The 21,763-nt window shown below is 42.4% G+C and overlaps 1 protein-coding gene across 1 annotated transcript in view; it reads left to right on the plus strand.

The window, feature by feature from the left end:
• ABCF2 (ATP binding cassette subfamily F member 2) overlaps nucleotides 1-21,763 on the plus strand; it is a 1,573,086-nt gene that overhangs the window by 1,269,630 nt on the left and 281,693 nt on the right. Inside the window, exon 15 of the mRNA XM_044067572.1 lies at nucleotides 3,608-3,736. Coding sequence (XP_043923507.1) covers nucleotides 3,608-3,736 — 129 coding nt within the window. The remainder of the gene's footprint in view (nucleotides 1-3,607; nucleotides 3,737-21,763) is intronic.

The following is a 21,763-nucleotide window of genomic DNA, read 5'->3' on the forward strand; positions in this document are numbered from 1 at the left end:
TTAGTAACATATTGAACTGAGGAGAGTTTAGAAGTATGAAGGGTAGCTGTGTTCATCATTTCAACTCATGGGGCATTCCCTGGCAGGAACAAGTGGACCATAGGCCTTGCCGAACCAGGGAATTCATGGCTCCCGCAACCACCGAATGAAAGGAATGATTTGGTACAGATAGAGGCGCCATCAGGTTATGTCCTGTGGAGAATGCAAGAAAAAAACTCAACTTTAGGTAGATGGCATCTCCAGTCCTGATTACCCCCTGGCAGTAACTCATAAAACTGCATATGCCTGTGGAATGGATGGTGTCAAAGTACTACTTCTGTAGTGCTGGATTTGCATATTTCTGAACTTGGTTCAAATGCTGGGTGTGCCAGAAAAACTCTTGCTTCCGCAAAATAGAAACAGCGGGAGGGGGGGGTACACCAGGACACCAAAAAACAGGAGTTAGGGTAATTATCATTTCAGCAGATCTGTTTTCCAGTTTCCCCCTATCCTTCTACTCAAGGAAATTCAGAAGATAAGACAGGCCAAAAGTGCTGGTGAGAGCACTCTTTTCTAAGACAGTGCTGATTCTGTCTCATGTTGAACATTGGAGCCTGTTGCACTGCTTCAGCATGCAGAACGTCTTATTCCAAAACAAGGGGGTTCACTTGTACACCCAACCTGAAGATGTTATTATTTACTCTCTGGGTTAGTTCCTGTAAGGCAGCGGCCTGTTTTCAGGTTGGCCCAAAGTGGAATTTGTACTGACTAGGGGAAATTTGGCCAAGATATTGGGGATCTTTTACTGCTCTTTTTGGTAAGTGCTTTGGGATCTTTTACATCCACCTGAGCTACCATCAACTCTGGCAGATGGGACCATGGTTTAACTCTCATCTGAAGAGTTGCACACTCAGGAGTGCAACACCCCGGTTATTGCACTGCCATGTTAGAAAAAACAGACTCCAGTCACCTGGCGTGTGGGAAGGCTGACACCATGGATGATCTAGCAGTCATCTGATTTAGGCACATGTTTACTGAGAACTTGCTTCTTGTGAGAGAGGCTGCTAAACCATATGCAAAGAAGTCATATGTAGCTAAATTGAAATGATTCTTTCTTGTGCCAAGGAGGGGGCTTGCATCCTAACCAGTCCTCGGTGTCTGTGTTTCTGGTACCGGTCAAGACCATTACAAATTGGGATAATCTTACACTTCATTGGAAGTGCATGTATGTACTATGTCAGCCTGCCCTGCGATTCCTACCACTGCTCCCTCCTTATTCTTTGCATTTCATTAAAGCAATTCTTTAAATGCTTACTACACCTAGGGGTGGAAGCCTCCCCTGCATAAGACTTGGACTGTGTTGGACATCTTAACATTACTACAATTTGCGATAGCAGCTGCAACGCACAGCAAATACCTGAGCTTCAACACTGTCTGCCAGGAGAATATGCTAACAATTGTCTCTCCTCTTCCACAAGGTGTACGGGGTAATTCTCCATGCCATCCCACCCGCATGCCCAAGGCAGTGACAGACGTCTATCTAAATCAGATATTTAACTTACTGGCATTCTTTCTTGCTTCACTGAGGGAAAGGGAAAAGGTTGCATTCCCTGGATTTGCATAGGTGTCTTAACATCTTGCGTAGAAACAACTAAAGTAAGAGAAGCATCACTGATTCATAGCCTTTGCCAAAGAGTAGGGAGAGCAGGCCTGTCACAAAGCAAAATTGTATGAAAATGGTTGGCCCATGACAACTTTTTACCTTTTTTTTTGTATGACAAAACTACCAGAGCATGGAGGATCCTTTCTGTAAGAGAAATAGCTGTGTCAGCCTTTCTTAAAGGGGACAACACCCAAGACTATCATAGAATATCTTTCTGGTCATATTTTCATATTTTTTCCAAGCATTGCAACTGGGACATTGCTTTCAGAGCCAGAAGGCCATGTCAAACTCAGAGCTGTTGGACATGCTACACTTAAAGAAATCCCAATCCCTCAGAGCTTACACGCTCCAGGGATCTAAACCTTGTCATCACAATAAACAAAACATGCTGGAGGGATAGGTTCCTGACCCAGAGACTCCCCAGACTCTGGAATAGATTGCCCATACATGTCAAGCAGAGTGCCTCTTTGGACCTCTTCAAGAGGAACCTTGACGATTGGATGGGAGAAAGGAAATTCACCCCAGGGATCACGTCAGTCGCCCTGCTAGACAAGGGTCCAGGAAAGTAAATAATGTGGGAAAAAATAGCCAGGGAATTGTTATGGCTAGGCTTGTATAGGCCCTAGGGCTGATAGCCTAGTACCAACCTATGAACCTAAGATTTGGCCTTCCCATAGTCAATTCTATAAAGGCTGTTAAAAACCTAAACCTTCCCAGGACCCACTACATTTGGTTCCTTAAACTTTGCGAATGTCCCCAGCAGTACTGCAGTAGTGAATACTGCAGTGAACTTAGTAGAGTTGTGTATTTCCCCCTCCTCCTCCTCTCTTGCCTACTACCATCATGGTATTAGGGTTGGTATAATGGTTAAATCTTCACCTTACAACAATAACATGTATAGTTTGATTTTGACCTCTGGTTATTGGCTAAACTTGTAATAGTCTGCAGACTGACTGCCTAGTATTTCCCTGTGAACCTTTTTCCCCCCACCTACTCCCTTCTGAAATTGCAAGACAAAAGCATGCCAAACTTTTCGTAGTGGAAACGATAAACCCCAACCATAGGACACATTAAAGAGGTTCTTGTCATTAGGTTAACTGATGAGAGTAAGTGCATACATTGACTGCATTGGTGGGGACTCTTCTTGGTAAAATTGCAAATAATTTCTGACCACCAGAAAGGAGTTGTCAGTAGGTGAGGGTGAACTAGCAAGCTCAGGGGCTAGGTATCCTGTCATAATGCCAGTCATGTCATCTCCTAAGTACAACTGGATAGTCAGAGAAAAATGCTAAATTTTTCTGAGTGATTGGTCCTAGTTTAAATTGTGATAAATCCATTTGTTAAGGGTGACTCTGCTAGCATTTGTAACCTGATGAGTTTTTCTAAAAGGATAGTTTCCCAGTACAACTCTCGTGTCTCTCTCTAGTAAGTTCCCACCATTTCTGAGGCAGCCTCCCAGATGATGAATTCTCACACTTTTGCTTTTAATATTTACAGTTTTCTTCATTCATTTTACTTGCTTTTATGCATTTTTTTCCTCTCTTCCTTTATTTTTCTGAGTTGGTTGCATCAGCACTTGGTAAGAATTTGACGACTTCTAGAACAAATTTCCATGTGGCTTTAATCATGTAATGAAGGAATTTCGCTGGCTAATTATCTGGGGTTAAAACGCTCAGGATAATCCTTTCATACAGAAGGTGTGTAATTTCTGTAACTGTTTTAGGGTGGGGAGAAATTTTTATTTAATGTTTTCAGATGGAAATCATGGTAATTAACTATATTGATAGAGATGAAAAGTTCAGAGTGTCAGTTTTAACTAATTGGACTCTTACAGATTTGCTGTCTGTTTCTCTCCTGTTCAGATTTTGCTGTGCTGTGACTTGAGCTGTAGTACCTTGGCTAGTCTAGAAAAATTGTTAAATTTTTCAGAAGTTACTAATTCTCTCTCAACTTCTCTCTCTTTAGCACTTACAAGAACAATTGGAGTTAGATTTATCGCCTTTGGACTACATGATGAAGTGTTACCCAGAGATAAAAGAGAAGGAAGAAATGAGAAAGATCATTGGCAGATATGGTTTATCTGGTAAACAGCAGGTACGTTTTAGACATTTCATTAAGTTCAAGTACTTCACTGTAACCAAGACTTAGTGAGGTGAGAAAGATTGCCTGTGCTGTTTAAAGTTATCTGGCAAACTTATGTTTTGTTTTGGGATGGTGATTTAGAGGTTTTGAGAATTAGGAATTTTTACTTAATCTGCATTAGTTGGTGTGTGCGCTGCTGTACTTCTGTATATGTGTATATTGTACATTGTCTATAGTCTAAAGAAAAGTTCTGATAAACTTAGCTGGCTATAAGTCCAATGCCATGACGGAGTTTGAGTAAGACTGATCTTAAAGGCCTTTTGCCATGCATGTAGTTTTTCTTTGGAAATTCTCCTAACCTTCCCAATACACTTTCCAGCACTTTAGCATGTCTGCCTCGATCCCAGTGGGGACTACATGATCACCCCTCCCTTTGTTCATTGGCATTGGGATCTTTGTATTTACTTTTTTGATTTGGATTAGTATCACTAGGTGTGCCTTCTCTTTTCCAGTATCTGTATTGGAATATCACATAAAGTTGGAGATGTTTTGAAGGCACTCCTGCAAGAATTCTTCAGCTTTCTTACCAACTGAGTCTAGGGTTGCCACCTTTCGTCGTGGCTAAAGTTGGAGTAAGGCCACACCCCTCACGTCACCCGCCCATCCCACCCACATTCCACCCATTTGTGGTGTCACTGCGACATCACCTGCCAAGGAACGCCCTCTTTTTCCGTTCCTGCTGCATGCTTTCGACTGATTTACTATGCTTTTCTGTACAAAAATCGTTTTTACAAACTCCGATAGTCTGTTTCCTTTTTGAAACGGGATACCGGAGTTTGTACAGTGTTTTCCGGACTACCGGAGAATCAGTTTGATTTCCAGATAGTCCGGGGAAAAAACTGAGGGGGTGGCAACCGTAACTGAGTCTAGAGTCTCCAGTACTTGTCCTCTTTTGATTTGCTGTATGGATTGATGCCAAGCCAGTGGCTCTCACTTAAATAATAGCTGTATTGTAGAATGGATTTGGGTTTTGCTTGTTCACCTCTTCCATGCCTAAATTAGGACATTAGACTTCATCTTTCCTGCTAGATGTGAAGTTTTTATGTGGTATGTTCCCTGTCTTTTGGTGTGATGATTTATGATTTCCTTTTTGCGTAAACCTAGTGCTTACTATACTTAGCATGTCACTGTACTGCTCATGTTCCCGCTAATATTTTTTATTTAAAACGTCTGCTTGTCGTGCTTCACTACTGCAGTAATTGCAGCCTGGGTTTTTTTTTTTTTCTGTGGTAGCACTTGGCTAGCCTGAATAGAGATTTGTTCCCCAACTCCTGAGCTTGTGGGTGTGCTCCACTCTGTCAGGATGTCGACATACAAGTGTCTAAACCAGTGTCATTTTCTGAGTTTGTTCTTGCTGTTGGAGCCTGTTACAAACTTAAGTCTTTCTATTGGTTCAAAGCCAGAAAGAGTGACTAAAGCCAAGTACCCTGTTGAGGAAAAAAGTATTTTCTTTCTGTACTGTTTGTATTCTTAAATGGCAGTGGTGAAGACTAATGTTTACCGAGTGTGGGAAACAAATCCCTCCCAAAGGTCTTCTACACTCTGTTCTGCCTGGCTCCAGAGCACAATATGAACAACTGTTGCCAGTGTATTTTCTCTAAGTTTGGGACAATAAAGGGTACACAAAAGGCAAAGCTGTTGCAAAACACGAAGATGCCATACAGGAACAAAAGGATGAGCCACTCCACAGTAAAAAAAAAAAAAAAAAAAAAGAAGAAGAAATGTATCTATTCAGGCCAAATTCAATAAAACCAATTCTGGACTTTATTGAAAAAAATAAAACAAATTATAAACGCTTTCGTCCTGACCACTTCAGAACTTCATCAGATAATTCATTTACACAAACTATTTATATAGTATAGAGGAAACTGGTTAACACAATCATTAAAAGTTAAGTTATTTAAAATGACACACCCCCTTAAAGAAAAATCATGTAAAAAAATGCTTTATATATGAAAACTGGTTAAAATGCGTAAATAAATGTGGAAAATTCAAATTGTATTCTAAAAACATAATAAAATATATAATTTAATAGTACAGAAGAAATATAAAAATTTTTTAAAAGAAACACTTCTCTTTCTATGGCTTTTAGTTTCAACAGAGAGCTAATGGAAATGTGTTCATTTAAGCCTGGCCAACTTGATGCATTGAGATGCACTTGCCAGTAAACCTCTCTCCTTTCTAACAAAAGTGACCAGGCACCACCTCGAGATTCTGTTTTAATATTGTCAGTGAAATGAAAAAAAGTGACCAGTATTTTCCATGATGTGTTTACTAAGTGCATGTGTATCTTTTTTTGATTTTATATCATACAAATGTTCATAAATTCGGTTCTTTAATTTACGGTCAGTTTTTCCAATGTAAAAACAGCGAGAACAGTTGCATAGGGCACAATAAATAATCCTTTCGGATCCACAGTTATATTTTTGATGTCATTTCACTTCAGTGGAATCAGGAAAAATGCCCCTTTCCTTAATGTGTTAATATTTACACATGCCACACTTTTTCATGTGCCCAACATTATTCACTCCCTTTGGTTTCATCTCAGAAATGTTTAAGTTTCTGCCTTTCTTGAATACTTTGGTGGGGTGTGAATCAATGAAAGGTCTAATGGCTTTCTCTTGGCTTAGAATGGGCCGATTCTTTTCTAAGATTGTCCTTAATGCAAAACTGTCATTGGTATATATAGCAATAAAAGATGTCTTATAGTCCCTTTTAAGTTCTTGATTCTGCACACTTAGACTGGGTAAAATTATTGGTATTGTTGGTACTGTTATCAGTGTCTGTTAAGGGCCTAAAATGCCCTCTCCCTTTTATTTACTACCTCTAACATAACATAATGTCAGTAATAAACTTGTACAGGTGGCTTCTACTTGAAAACATGGCTTTCAAATTGTCAAATTCGCTAAGGAAATCATCCATAACTGATACCATTCGGGCCACCCTCACAAATTGTCCCTTTACAGTAGTTTTTTTCTGTTTCATTGAACGTGTACTTGAAAAATTAAGTAAAGAGTTGGAATAAGTTTCCTTTCTGTATATTTTTGAAACAAATTTGTTGTTGTTGTGATCTTTAATGAGAAGAACATCTAGGAAAGGCAGCAGGTTCATACTGTAGTTGTGTGTGAATTTTAAGAAGGTGGTGGTGGAATTCATGTACGATATTAAATCTACTATATGTTCTGGGGGTCCATCCCACAAAATAAAGATATCGTCCAAAAAATGGGTGTAGCATTTTACATACTTAAACATTGAACTGTTGAACAAAAACTTCTTTTCCCACTGGGTTACAACAATGTTTGCATATAGACCCCACATGAGGAACCCATCACTACACCCTCCTGTTGCAAATAGATTTTGTGATTAAAGAGAATAAAGATGTTTTTTAATACAAATTCAAGTAGGTGTGCTTATCCGTGATCTTTGTTGTGCTCAATGCCTTTTTCATACACATATTCTGAAAACCATTATTATGTGGAATAACAAGAGTATAGGTCTTTGATATCGATAGTTAAAAGGACATAATGGGTTTGAAATGGAGTGTTCTTGATGTAAGAAACTCCATGAGTCCTTGCATATGTGGGTTTCAGAAAAGACCAGTTCTTTAAGCCTAGTGTCTAAAAGTTTTGCAAGAGGGTGGGTGATAGAACCTTTTGCGTCCACAGCGGGTCTCATGGGTAGTTGGTCAAGGTTCTTATGATGTTTTGTTAACCCAAACATCACTGACATTTTGGGATATGACACAGTGAGATAATTTAACTCATCAATGTTAATGGACCCCCCTCAATAAACAAATCCTGTAAATCATTTCTAATTCTGCTGTAAGCTGTGTGTAATTCATTAAAGGAGGATTTAGCATATGCCTTCCCATTCAGAATGTGCAACATCTTGTTAGCATAATCAACCTGGTTCATAAGAACTACACCTCAACCCTTGTCTGGTTTCATTATTCTGACCAAATCAAGAATGCTTTTAATGTCTTGTAGTATGGTCTCCACATCATTGTCCATCTGTCTCTTCTGATTAATCCTTAAAAAAATTACGGATATCTAATTCACATATTCTTTCAGATATTTGAATGATGAGGTAAAGGGGAGGATTAAAGGTGCTGGACAGGGCTAAAGGGTTGATAACATTTTCTAATGAAGAATTCTGAAAAAGAACCCTAAAATTCAACTTGTGTGTGTATAATTTTAAGTCAAGTAGGGTGTTAGAAATGTCCGTAGGTTGTGAAGGTACATAGGTGAAACCTTTTGAAAATAAATCAGTGCTCAACACCAATAACATCATCAGAAAAATTATACACTTTAAAATCACCATCACAGTTGGTGATAATGTTACAATGGGGTAGTAAATAATCAGAGGGCACCTCTAAAATGTCTAAAGAATCAATTAATTCCTGTTGGACCAAGTATGATTCTGTGCCCCCTCCCCCTCTGATTGAATCCCCCCCCTCGTGTTCCATTGGGTGTTGGGGGGGTAAGTGTTCCCCTGGTGAGTTCCCCAGGGTTGATATGAAACTGCAGTTTTGTTCTTTAATCTCTCCGACCATCTTAGGGTTGGAAATTCTCGTGGGTCTGAAAAATAGTGGTGCTCTGTGAGCGTCTGATGTCATCGGCGCCCCTGGTGATGTAGCCACGCCCCCTGTGACTTAGCCACGCCCCCAATGACATCAGACACCCGCAGAGCACCCGAGGAGAAGCAGTGGTTGTCTCTACGAGTTTGCAGATTGTTCTGAATGATGGAAACCCACTACAAAGACTTACTTCCTTGAATTCTACATCCTCAAGGACTGGATTAAGTAATGGAGATGAACATTCCATTCCTTGTGAACAGAGAACTATTAATTTGAACTCTCAACCAGTTTTTGCAGTATCCAGTGTTCCTTCCAGCCACAGCAGTTTTAAAGGACTGGCTTACTGAAGCCATTGTTTTGAACAGTGAAAAACAACCAACAGGTACTGTTTTTTGTGAATAATCAAGTTCTCCTAGAAGAATTTGATTATAAACTTTCTAAGGTCAAGCACTTGCAGCTTGATGATGCATATTTTTCAGAATGTATAAAAGAGCATATTGTCCCTAAGGGACTTAGAATGTGGTATTAACCCTAGTGGTTTGATAGCAAGCTCCAACCTGCAATAAAATAACTTTTGTCTCTTTTTGATTCTCATGGTGTTGAATATATGAAAGTTATTGTGAAAAGTAATGATGTTTTGATAAATGATTTAATAAGTAATGTTTCTTTGTTGTGTTTTTCGGCTTTTCCCGGTTAGGGGTCGCCACAGCGGAGCTCCGGTCCGCTAATGATTGGCAGCAGACTTATGTGCCGAGTTGCCAGCCCTGACTCACAACCTTCAATGAAGTTACGCCCATTAACTCATGTCTCGACACAGAAGACGCTTTGAGAATCGAACAGGACAACGTCTTACTGTAAGGCGACAACGCTACCGCAGCAGCACCACCGCAGATAAAAGAATTGGGGAACACACAGTATAATGAATTTAAATATGAACATGCACGTATCTTTCATAGTATTGAGCAGTTATCTACCTCTGTAACAGCACGTAAGGTAAAAAAACTCAACAGGGATAAAATGACTATGGGAAGGGGTTTGCTTACCCCAATCTACCTCCCTCTCAGGAATGGGGCAATAAATTCCCTGACCATGGTCACACTCCTGCTGGTAATGATTTTTCCAACAACACTGAAACTGTGTTACAGTTAATAATGCCGAAAACTATTTTTTAGACCCACGAGAATTTCCAACCCTTAGACAGTCTGAGAGAATAAAGAGCAAAACTGCAGTTTCATATCAACCCTGGGGAACTCACCAGGGGAACACTTACCCCCCCCCCCAACACCCAATGGAACACGAAGGGGAGGATTCAGTCTGCAGGGGAGGGAGTACAGAATCATACTTGGTCCAACAGGAATTAATGTTTCTTTAGACATTTAGAGGTGTCCTGATTATTTATTGCCCCATTGTAACATAATCACCAATTGTGATGGTGATTTTAAAGTGTATAATTTTTCTGATGTGGTTATTGGTGTTGAGCACTGTGATTTATTTTCAAAAACTTTCACCTATGTACCTTCACAACCTACAGACATTTCTAACACCCTTCTTGACTTAAAATTATACACACAAGTTGAATTTTAGGGTAATTTTTCAGAATTCATCTCTAGAAAATGTTATCTACCCTTTACCCATGTCCAGCACCTTTAAACCTCCCCTTCACCCCATCATTCAACTATTTGAAAGAATATGTGAACTAGATATCCGTAATTTTTTAAGGATTAATCAGAAAAGACAGATGGACAATGATGTGGAGACCATAGAAAAGACAGATGGACAATGATGTGGAGACCATACTACAAGACATTAAAAGCATTCTTGATTTGGTTAGAATAATGAAACCCGGCAAGGGTGGAGGTGTAGTTCTTATGAACCAGGTTGATTATGCTAACAAGATGTTGCACATTCTGAATGTGAAGGCGTATGCTAAATCCTCCCTTAATGAATTACACCCAGCTTACAGCAGAATTAGAAATGATTTACAGGATTTGTTTATTGAGGGGTCCATTACCATTGATGAATTAAATCACTCAGTGTCATATCCCAAAATGTCAGTGATGTTTGGGTTAACAAAACTTCATAAGAACCTTGACCAACCACCCATGAGACCCATTGCGGACGCAAAAGATTCTATCACCCACCCTCTTGCAAAACTTTTAGACACTAGGCTTAAAGAACTGGTCTTTTCTGAAACCCACATATGTAAGGACTCATGTAGTTTCTTAACATCTCATCAACAACACTCCATTTCAAACCCATTATGTCCTTTTAACCATCGATATCAAAGACCTATACTCTTGTCATTCCACATAATACAGGTTTAGAATGGTTTTCAGAATACTTGTATGAAAAAGGCATTGAGCACAACAAAGTTCACGTATATGCACACCTACTTGAACTTGTATTGAAAAACAACTTTGTTCTCTTTGATCACAAAATCTATTTGCAACAGGAGGGTGTATCGATGGTTCCTCATGTGGCGGTCTATATGCAAACGTTGTAAACCAGTGGGAAAAAAAGTTTTTGTTCAGTCCAATGTTTAAGTATGTAAAATGCTACACCCGTTTTTTGGACGATATCTTTATTTTGTGGGATGGACCCCCAGAACATATAGTAGATTTAATATCGTACATGAATTCCACCACCCCCTTCTTGAAATTCACACACAACTACAGTGTGGACCAGCTGCCTTTCCTAGATGTTCTCGTTAAAGATCACACCAACAACAAAGTTGTTTCAAAAATATACAGAAAGGAAACTTATTCCAACTCCTTACTTCATTTTTCAAGTACACGTCCAATGAAACAGAGAAAAGCTATTGTAAAGGGACAATTTGAGAGGGCGGCCCAAATGGTATCAGTTATGGATGATTTCCTTAGCGAATGTGTCAATTTGAAAGCCATGTTTGCAAGAAGAGGCCACCTGTGCAAGTTTCTTACTGACATTATGTCCGAGGTAGTAAATAAAAGGGAGAAGAGGGCATGTTAGCCCCTTAATAACACACTGATAACAGCACCACCAATACCAATAATTTTACCCAGTCTTTAAGTGTGCAGAATCAAGAACTTAAAAGGGGGACTATAAGACATCTTTTTATTGCTATATATTCCAATGACAGATGTTCAATGTGCATACAGCTGCAGTCATAACAGATGGGTTCTTCTGCTGTCAGGCGGGTCCTCGGTCGGCCGAATTCCAAAGTCTAGGTCCGGCGTCGGTTGTTGTCGCTTTCTTTCCTGACGTCAGTGTGACAGGGGTATATAAGACACAGCCGACACCATTTTCTTCAGTCTTTTTTGCCGCATGGTGCCCGAAGCAGAAGCAGTTCGCAAGTGCCGGTTGGCCAGCTCCTGAAATTACGAAAATTTGGAAACCGAAGTCTTCTTTAAAGCTAAGTACCCGTTGAAACTTTTCTTGCCTCAGACCGATGTCAGACAAAGTTAACAATTGTATTTCTTGTGGGAAGCAAATACCGCATAAGGATTTCCATTCCCTCTGTATACCTTGTTTAGGCCCAGACCACAACGTCTCGGGCTGTCGCTTTTGTGCTACTTTCAATAAACGCACTGTTAAGCGTCGGGCGGAGTTCGCCCAGCACTTTTTTGGTAAAGCTTTTGATTATAAAATGTCGTCGGAGACTCCGACTACCGTTTTGTCCAAAAAAACGCAAGGACAAAGACTGACACGCGAGGTCCGCGGTCTCCACCGACACCATGCCAAAACCTGCTACACGTGGTCCGGTTCTCAATTTTTTCATTTCACTGTCATTGACAATATTAAAACAGAACCTTGAGGTGGTACCTGGTCACTTTTGTTAGAAAGGAGAGAGGTTTACTAGCACATGTCTCAATGCATCAAGTTGGCCAGGCTTAAATGAACACATTTCCATTAGCTCTCTGTTGAAACTAAAAGCCTTAGAAAGGTAGGTGTTTCTTTTAAAAAAAATTATATTTTTTTCTCTACTATGTTATACATTTTATTATGTTTTTAGACTACAATTTGAAGTTTCCACATTTATTTATGCATTTTAACCAGTTTTCATATATAAAGCATGTTTTTTACATGATTTTTCTTTAAGGAGTGTGTCATTTTAAATAACTTAACTTTTAATGATTGTTTTACCCAGTTTCCTCTGTACTATATAGTTTGTGTAAATTAATTCATTATCTGATGTTCTGAAGTGGTCATTACGAAAGCTTGTATTTGTTTTATTTTTTTCAATAAAGTTCAGAATTGGTTTTATTGAATTTGGCCTGAATAGGTGCATTTTTACTGTGGAGTGGCTCATTCTTTTGTTCCTGTTTGGCATCTTCATGTTTTGCAACAATAAAGGGTAGGGCAGAACCACTTGAAAAGACTTTAGAGTGAGAGAGAACATGCATCAGTGGCTCATGGCGTCAGTCAGTCATGCTCAGACTGACTTTCCTCAATAAACAAAAACAAAATGTCTGAAGACTGTTAAGGTGATGGACAGCAGCCTATTGGATTTGGATAGTCCACCCTAGTTCATTATTGTGCAAGAGATGCATTTGCAGTCCTCCCATGATATTTTGCGGCAGAGGCCTCTGCTGAGATCCTTCTGGGGTCTGCCTTGCCGTTTCCCCTTTGACGTCTTTGCAAGCCAAAGGACCCTGTGTTGTGGAATGGGTCCAGAGTATTTCTGTATCCTCCAGCCTCTGACTGCATGACCAGACCTTTAGAAGGGAGGGGAGGAATCCCCTTTACCAGAGTGGAATCCTTCGCAGACCAGACTCTGGCCATGTCTACCTGCCCTTGACTTGGCCAACAACAGCTGATGCCACCCCCTAAGACCAGAACCAAGGCAAAACTTAAAGCTGATTCCAGCTTGGCCATGGCTAGGCCTTCTCAGTCTGACACTTCAGGCCTACCCATAGGATCTGCTCAGGTTAGCGAAGGAATTCATGGATTTTGAGATCCAGACAGCTGAGCCCTGACAGGTTCCCTTCCCCAGAAACAACGTCTGCCAAACAGAAAAAATGTTTTCCCCCAGGAATTTTTAGATTCCTGCGACTCTGAAAATGAGTTCCCTTGTGTACCAAATTTCCTCAGAGTTATATGCAGACTCTTGAGTCAGATAAAAGCCTCGTCACCTAAGGACCTTTCTTTTAGAGAGACTCCCTGCCAAAAAAAGCCTCCTTAAACTGAGAGAGACTGCATCAGCATACCCCTGACAACCTGACGTCATGGAAGAAGCGACAGCATCCGATGTAGAAATACTAAGAGACTGGTATTCAGGCCGACTGAGGGCTACCTGCAGGCAGATAAGCCAAGTGTGATGACTGCAACAGTGAGTACACTAACATCTACATTTATGGTACATGTACACAACTGTACTTTTTCACAGTGTCCTGAACTTTCATTAATGCCTTTAAGAATACTGAAGTGGTCTACTTAGGACCCAAGGGAGCCAAAGGCAACGCCTCCAGGAACCCCTTGCTTAATGAGATGGTAGGATCATGGACAGATTTGACAAGAAAGTCTGCATATCAGCTACCCTGGCCTTCAGAGCTTTAAATTGCCAGTTCCTTAGGTCAAATTCCAGGAACCTATCTTAAACCAAATGAAGTGGAAACAGGAAGGGATGGAAGATAGAGCGCTCCAGAAAGAATTGTCATAACAGGTAGCACCAGTTGATGATTCTTGTACCCCAGTTTCTTTGGGGGGGGGGGGATCTCAGGTAATCAAGCCGCAAAAGGGCTTCCACAGCAGGTGATCCCAAGAAGTTATTACTGTAACAGTAAAGACACCAACATCCAAGTTTATAGTAAGCATACACAAATGTACTTTCCTTTGAGGATTTGGATGGCAGTCTTGATGCTTTGTTGGGTTGGAGGGGTCTTTGGCCTTTGCTTTCATCAGGCTAGCACAAAGTCATGTAAACTACTTGCTACTCGAGATATGTGTTGTAGTACAGTTGGCAGCTCTGTTCCTGCTGCATGGAATGCAGATGCTGGAATGTCATTAGCAATACGAGGCTTTAACATCAAACTAAGTCTAGATGGACATTTTGCTTTGTACCAGCCTAAGAGCTCTGCAGTGGCTAAGCAACCAGCCATGCATTTTTAGTGATGGACAGGTTGTGTAGATCTTGTAAAAGAGAAGTTATAAATATCTGGAGGTCTTAAAGCTTTCATCGAGCATTGAAAGATTGTAGTGGTGGGCCAGAGTGCATCCTCTCCTCCCCCAGATGACAGAGCTTTCACTAGCTTAAGGTCTAATTTAGAAATTAAGAAAATTCATAAGGAGTTTTTGAAACTTCATCACAGTGTGCAAAAAAATAAAGGTAAGTAGAAGATGCTAGTAAGGGAGTTGATGGGTGGTAAAGCATATAAGGCCTTAAAAACCCAGCTGACACTGTTCATGCCTGAAGTTCTAGGCCCGAGTGTAGCTCATGTATGCCCATATTGTAGATCCCAAATGTGGCTTCCTCCCATCAGAGCCCTTTTGGAGCAAAGAACTGAATTTTCACAAATAAGCTATTTCTCAAAAACATTTTGGTTACTGATGTCTGTTAATGAGGTATCTGAGTAGAACAGAGCATCATCCTTCATTAGAGAGACCTACAATTGACTTCTCTTATATGCAGACCTTGTAAACTTTAATAATTTTAGTGGAACTCCCTGTGAGTAGATTCTGGTAGATAAATTAATTTAACATTTGATTTTATGTTGTCAGTTTTCATTCTATCCTCAACTGTTGGGGTTCAGATCCAATCATCTGATCAGACTTGGCCGTTACTAAAGCTCGTAGTAACCAAAAAGCTCTCGAGCTTCTCACCCATAATGCACCACGCACCAACCTCACAAACCTCTGATTTTGTTTGCCACCTTTCATGAAAGACGTGGTTATCTTGGCTCTTGAGCTTTGTCGATTTCTATAGATAAGTTCAATTTTTTCATTTATACACTATCCTTTTCTCTTGTTCCATTACCTTGGACTGCCTTACCATAGTTGGTATATTTTTCTCCCTATTTTCCTCTACATGATAGTGTACCCTTCTTTACCATTGTTGGTAATCGCTATCTTCCTTTTCCTTTCTGTTTCCTGTATTTAAAAAAAAAACGTTTTCCTTGTCATAAAGAATGGCTGAGAGAAGGGCCTTTCTGCTTAAAAAGTGTTCTGACTGTGGGCACAGGTTGCTCATTTTGGATGCCTACAGTCTGTGTCTATTGCCTAGGGCCGCAACACCTTCAGGAAGACTACCGTCTGCCGTAACTTTAATCCATGTGCTTTGGTGGATAGAAAAAATAAAATAATCTTAAGGTATGTTGCCTTCCTCCTTCAGAGAAGCTGTTGCAGGGGCTCAGTCTCCCAAGCTGAAATCCAGAGAGTCGAAGTCTCCTGCTCCTCCTTCCTCTGTTCTGTCTTCTGAGTTTTCCAGGAAGAGGACCACGTGTCTCACACCTCTTTCCTCTCTCATCTGAAGAGAAATAGGTCGTTGGATTCTGTATCCTCAGATCTGACTAAAACAGTCGGATCTGAGTACTCTGGATTCTATACCTTTGCCTAGGACCCGATATTCCCTATCAGTTGATCCTGTACCTTCTAGGCTGCCTTCCCCTTCTCTAGAGAGGCGCCACTCAAAATCTCCTTCCCTGGCATCGTGTCGTTCATTTAGGAGTTTGAAGATGATTTGGATCAGATGATGAAGTTTCTCTTGGTGCAGATCCAGGTGGGCGAGTTTATCGGCTCCTTCCCTTTCTGGGTCAGGAGGCCCGTCCATTGGCTACTCCATCTCATACTCCTTCTCGGATTCCCTTGGTTGCTTCAGAGTCCCTAGATCAGGTCTTCAGGGTCCGGCAAGCTCTGATCCAAGGATGACTTTATTGTCCGATCCAAAGTTGACTGAGTGCCCCGGCTCTGCCTTTTTTGGATCCGGAGGAGACTCCTAGCCGCAGCCTCAATGTTGGATCTAAGCCATTGGAGTAGACTCTGAAAGTTTTCAAAGTCATCTCTGCGTCTTGGTGCTTTGGCACTGGATAGCTCGGTTCCAACTTTGTCCTTGGGGAGATTGCTTTTGGGGTGGGAGGAGATAACAGTCCAAAAGTATTCCCTCTCGATTTTGAGGTAGTCTGTCTGGGGTGGTTGGCCATTGAGGTTGTGAAGGTTTTCTCTTTTTCAACAGGTTGACAAATTCAACCCTGTCGGATTTCTAGTCCAATTCCCAGATGTGTCTGCGCTTCGTATCTTCATTCAGTGCCACGGGAAGACACCTCGTGACCTCCAGACTACCCAGCAGGGTATTAGTTTCTTGTGACAGCTACCTGGAATACCCCACCAAGAAGGGCCCCTAGGAAGTGTAAGAAGAGGCACTTAGTCTCTCCGCAAGAGTCCTTCACTAAGGATACAGACTTCATTGAAGGTGAAGGGTCCCCATGATCACCTCCAGAAGATGTCTCATCCGGAGACATCCTTGAAATTCTGAAACTGAGAGGTGTTTGGAGTCCCAGCAAGCCTTCAACTGAGGAGTCAGTATTTCTGGAGGCATTGGGAGCTGGCCTATCTTCCTCCTGGGTTACTCCACCTGCCGATGAAATCATTGATTTGGTCTCTCTGTGGGCATGAAAGGAGCCTGACACAGTTGAACCGATACCCAGAAAGGCAGGCAGGATTCTAACTCCACCTTCAAGGAAATAATTTTGGACTGAAGGGGTACCCATGAATGCCATGGTCATGGTGGCGGCCACCAAGAAGGAATTTGCCAAACAGAGTTCCTCTGTTCATTCCCCTAACAGGGAGTCTAGGGCAATGGACAGGTTTCGGAAGCATGTTTACTCTTCATCAACCTTTGCCCTTAAGTTGCTGAACTATTTGGCAGATTTTCCTAGGTTGCAAAGGGATTTGATCAAAGAACTCTCAACTTCCCTTTCAGAAGCCATTTCTGAAGAGGCCCAATCATCTGTGGCTTCTCAGCTGGCTACCCTTCAGACTGTCTCAAATTCATCCATGAGGCTTATTTCTCATGCAGCTGAAGGTGCCTCAAGGGCAGCAGGTTCAGGCATTTCCATCAGGAGACATACCTAGATGTGCTTATGTGAGATTTGCTGAGCCCTTCAAGTCCTCCTTTATTTGGCTCCAAAGTGAATGATATTATCCAGGTGTGAAAAGGTTGGAAAGACCCTATCTGCAGTGGGTGTGTTTTTTCAACCCCTCAAAGATCCTTTTTGAGGAATCAACGAGGTGGTCATTAGATGTGGTTAAGGAAGTCCCAGGGACCTTTCCAGCGCATACGTGAGGAAAGTTCGTCTAGGAGCAGAAGGGTGAGCTATAATGGATAGTGATGCCCCTGCAGCAGAGGCGGCCCACAAAACTAGGGGTCCAGAAATTTTTACTTTGACAAGACCCTACCAGCGTTCCTGAAAGGAGGCCTGATTTTGTCCACCTCTGGAGGCAATTGGGGGTTGACTCTCCCTGCACCAGAGGGCTTGGCTAGACATAAAAGATACCTGGCTGCAAAGGATTATTTCCAGAGATTATATAATACCCTTTTCCTTTTCACCTCCAACTCTATGAAAACCTCCCAATGTTCCACCCAATCAGGGAAAAGCAGCATTTGCTGCTAGGAAAAAAGTCATCCAAGAGGTCCCACCAGACCAGATAGAGTCCAGACCTTATTCAAGATTTAGTGCCAAAGAAAACAGAAGACTGGTGACCAATTTTGGATCTTAGCAACTTGAACATGTCAGTTCGACCCACAGATGTCCTTCAAGGATGCATCTGCAGTCGTAACATATGGGTTGTCCTGCCTCAGGCAGCCCTTCGGTCGGTCGGATTCCAAAGTCTGGGTCTGGCCTCGGCTGATGTCGCATCTTCCCCGACGTCACAGCTGCTGGGGTATAAAGTCATCAGCCGACGCCATTTTCCTCAGTCTTTCTTGCCGCGCGGTGCCCGAAGCAGAAGCTGTTCGCAAGTGCCGGTCGGTCAGATCCAGAGATTCAGCTACCGAAGACTTCTAAAAAGCTAAGTACCCCGTTGGGGACTCTTTCGTGCCTCAGCCGATGTCAGACAAAGTAAATAATTGTTTAACTTGTGGGAAACAAATACCTCATAAGGATTTCCATTCCTACTGCCTTCCTTGCTTAGGCCCAGACCACGACGTTTCAGCCTGTTTAGCCTGTGCCGCCTCCAACCGACGGACTCTTAGACGTCGGTCAGAGTTTGCAGAAGAGTTTTTTGGATCCGCTTTTGCATATAAAATGCCGTCGGAGACTCCGACTACGCATTTAGCCAAAAAACGCAAGGAAAAGGACCGACACTCGCGGCCCGCGGTTTCGGCTGAAACCACGGTTAGGCCTACCGCGAGTGTCTCTGTTTCGGCTGAAACCGAGGCCTCGGTTCTTCCTTCTGCCGAAATCATTCCTCCGACAACCGAGGCCAGCCAGGCCCCGGCTGAGTCGGCTACAGAAATCCCTACTGAAGAAGCAAGTGCACGAGAATTGTCCGACACCATTCCTTTGGACATTTCCACTCCTGCACGTGGGGCAGCTAGGCCCCCTGCTTCTATGTCTATTAAGGCTTTCTCCAGGGCTAAAGCAGCTAAAATTACTAAAGCTTTACCTGCAAAATCAACCTCACAGAGACCTTCCTCAAGTACCCAGATTCTCAGTCTTGCTGAGGACCTTATTTCTCTGATTAGGGGTTCCCAACCTCACCCAGACAGGGCCTCCCAACCTCCTCCTGACAAAAGGCCCAGGACTGAACCCCCTGAACCTCTCTCCTCTGACTACTCCTCGGATGGATCTGATTTGTCAGACCATCATGAAGGGCCATACTCAACTTATGAGGACTCTGATGCAGAAGACTCTATCCCTTCTGCTTCCCCTCCAGAGGAATTCTCCTTTGGGGAAACTTTACACTCTATGAGGGAACACTTTCAATGGCAGGGTCAGGATTTTTCTGATTCTAGAAAAAGACTAAGGACTTTCTTACACTTGCCACAGCATAGGCCTTTAGCCATACCACCTGTGCTAACTGTAGTTGATGATGCATATAATGATGTTAGCTCTGCCCCTGATTCACTTCCTCCGGCCCCTGTCAAACCTGACAGAGATACTACAGGGTTCCGGATTCCCACTTCCACTTGTATAAGGCCCATGCTGCAGACCCAGAAACTATTTCTCAGGGCCCAAAAGGTGTTGCAGCTGCCACTGCCAAAAACCCACTACCCTCTGAAAGGGAGTCAAGAGCATTAGAGAGATGGGGAAAAAATGTTTATACATCTGCTACTCTTTCTGCCAGGGCTTTAAACTGTCAATTCCATATGATACAGTACCAGGAATATTTGTTAGACCAGCTGAATAAAAAGCTTTCTTCTCCTGAACCTTTAGACCGTAAGGCCCTTCAGGATTTGGTACACAATTCTCAGCAGGTCAGTAATCATTTTTTAAAATGTGGCTATGATGCACTGGAAGCTTCATTTAGATCAGCTATGACTGGGGCAGTAATTCGTAGACATGCCTGGCTAAAAGAACAATCCTTGCCGGACCATGTTAAGGCTAAACTCCTAGATGCTCCAATGGAGAAACAAAGTTTATTTGGCTCCCCCGCACAGGAGATTCTAAAGAAAGTGGAAGAAAAAGCAAAATCTGTGCAAACAGTTAAGGAATTTCTGCAGGTCCAACCTCTGAGGTTCAGCAGAAACTGGCCTTCAAAGAATTGGTCCTTTCCAGACAACTCCAAAGCACAGAGGGGCAGGAATAGACGCCCAAGAGGCAGAGGTCCATCAAAAGGTGCCTACAGGGGTCGCCAGTGGCAACCTGCCAACCAGAGGAGTACTGCCACAGCTGCAACTACATCCACTTCCACATGACAAACACAATGACTTGACTCTGACTCCGCCTACAAGGGAACAACTGGAAGCACCCTTGGGCGGAAAATTGGCTTTATTCTCAAACAACTGGCATTGCATTACAAAAGACAAATGGACATTGCAAACAATAGACAGAGGATACAGGTTTCATTTCCACACTTTACCAAGAAGGAGTGGAATGCCAAACCTTCCACCAAACCAGAAGCCAGAGGCTTTAAGACAAATCAACAATTTACTTCAGATGAAAGCAATAGAAAGGGTACCATCTACGGAACAAGGCCAAGGGTTTTACTCCAGACTATTCCTTGTACCAAGAAAAGAAACCCAATGGAGGCCTATTCTCGACTTGTCCGCACTAAACACATATCTCATTGTGCCAAAATTCAAAATGCTGACCCTACAGCAACTTCTTCCCATGTTGGGCAAGGAGTCTTGGCTGGTGACTCTAGATCTCAAGGAGGCATACCTGCATGTCCCTATACGACCAGATTGCAGAAGACACCTCAGATTTCTTGCAGGATCAGAGCATTATCAATTCTCAGCATTGCCATTTGGCTTATCTACTGCGCCCAGAGTATTCACGAAATGCCTGGCATCAGTAATTGCACATTGCAGGCTTCGGGGAATTCAAATCTACCCATACCTGGACGACTGCCTAATACAAGCGGAGAACAGGACAAGACTTACAAAGGATTTGGCCTATGTCATACACCTGCTACAGGCCTTGGGATACACGGTCAACATCCAGAAGTCAAGACTAGTGCCATCCCAAAGGATAACCTTTTTGGGTGCGGATCTGGACACAATAACTCAGATGGCTTTTCTCACAGAAGAAAAACAAAAGCAACTACCAGTCTACTTCATGGCTTTGACGAGACAAACTCAGCTCACTGCAGGGAAAGTCCTGCAGGCCCTGGGTTACATGGCATCTTGCATATGAGGAAATTACAATGGTACCTAAGGTATGTATGGTCTCATCATTCCATTCCTGAAAAAGGAATTCCTGTGGTGGGCTCAGGCCTGCCAGTCCAACAGAGGGTTGCCTTTCACCAAACCACATCCAAGGCAAACCATCACCACGGACGCCTCAGACCAAGGATGGGGAGCACACATGGAAGACAAGTGCATCCAAGGCCTATGGACTCAAGACCAGCTGAATTTGCACATAAACCTAAAGGAGATGCTGGCAGTGAAACATGCAATCGAGGCATTCAAATCATTCCTCCAGCAAGGTCATCTGCTGATAAGGACAGACAATACCACAGTCATGTGGTACATAAACAAACAGGGAGGCACGCATTCCTACCCTCTATGCCGGATGGCAATGGATCTGTGGAACCTAGCCCTGGATCTCAACATCCATCTGCAGGCCAAATTCGTACCAGGAAAAGAGAATTCACTAGCAGACAGCTTAAGCAGAACTGCCACGGATGCTCACGAATGGGTGCTGCATCCAGACATCTTCAAAATCATAACAAACAAATGGGGAATGCCAGAGAAAGACCTGTTCACCTCCCCACTCAACAACCAACTAAAGAAATTCTGCTCGAGTATACCACCCACAAGCCTGGAA

This window comes from Protopterus annectens, chromosome 3.part1 (assembly GCF_019279795.1).
Source record: "Protopterus annectens isolate FY-2018-M chromosome 3.part1, PAN1.0, whole genome shotgun sequence".
In the NCBI taxonomy this organism is placed as follows: Eukaryota; Metazoa; Chordata; order Ceratodontiformes; family Protopteridae; genus Protopterus; species Protopterus annectens.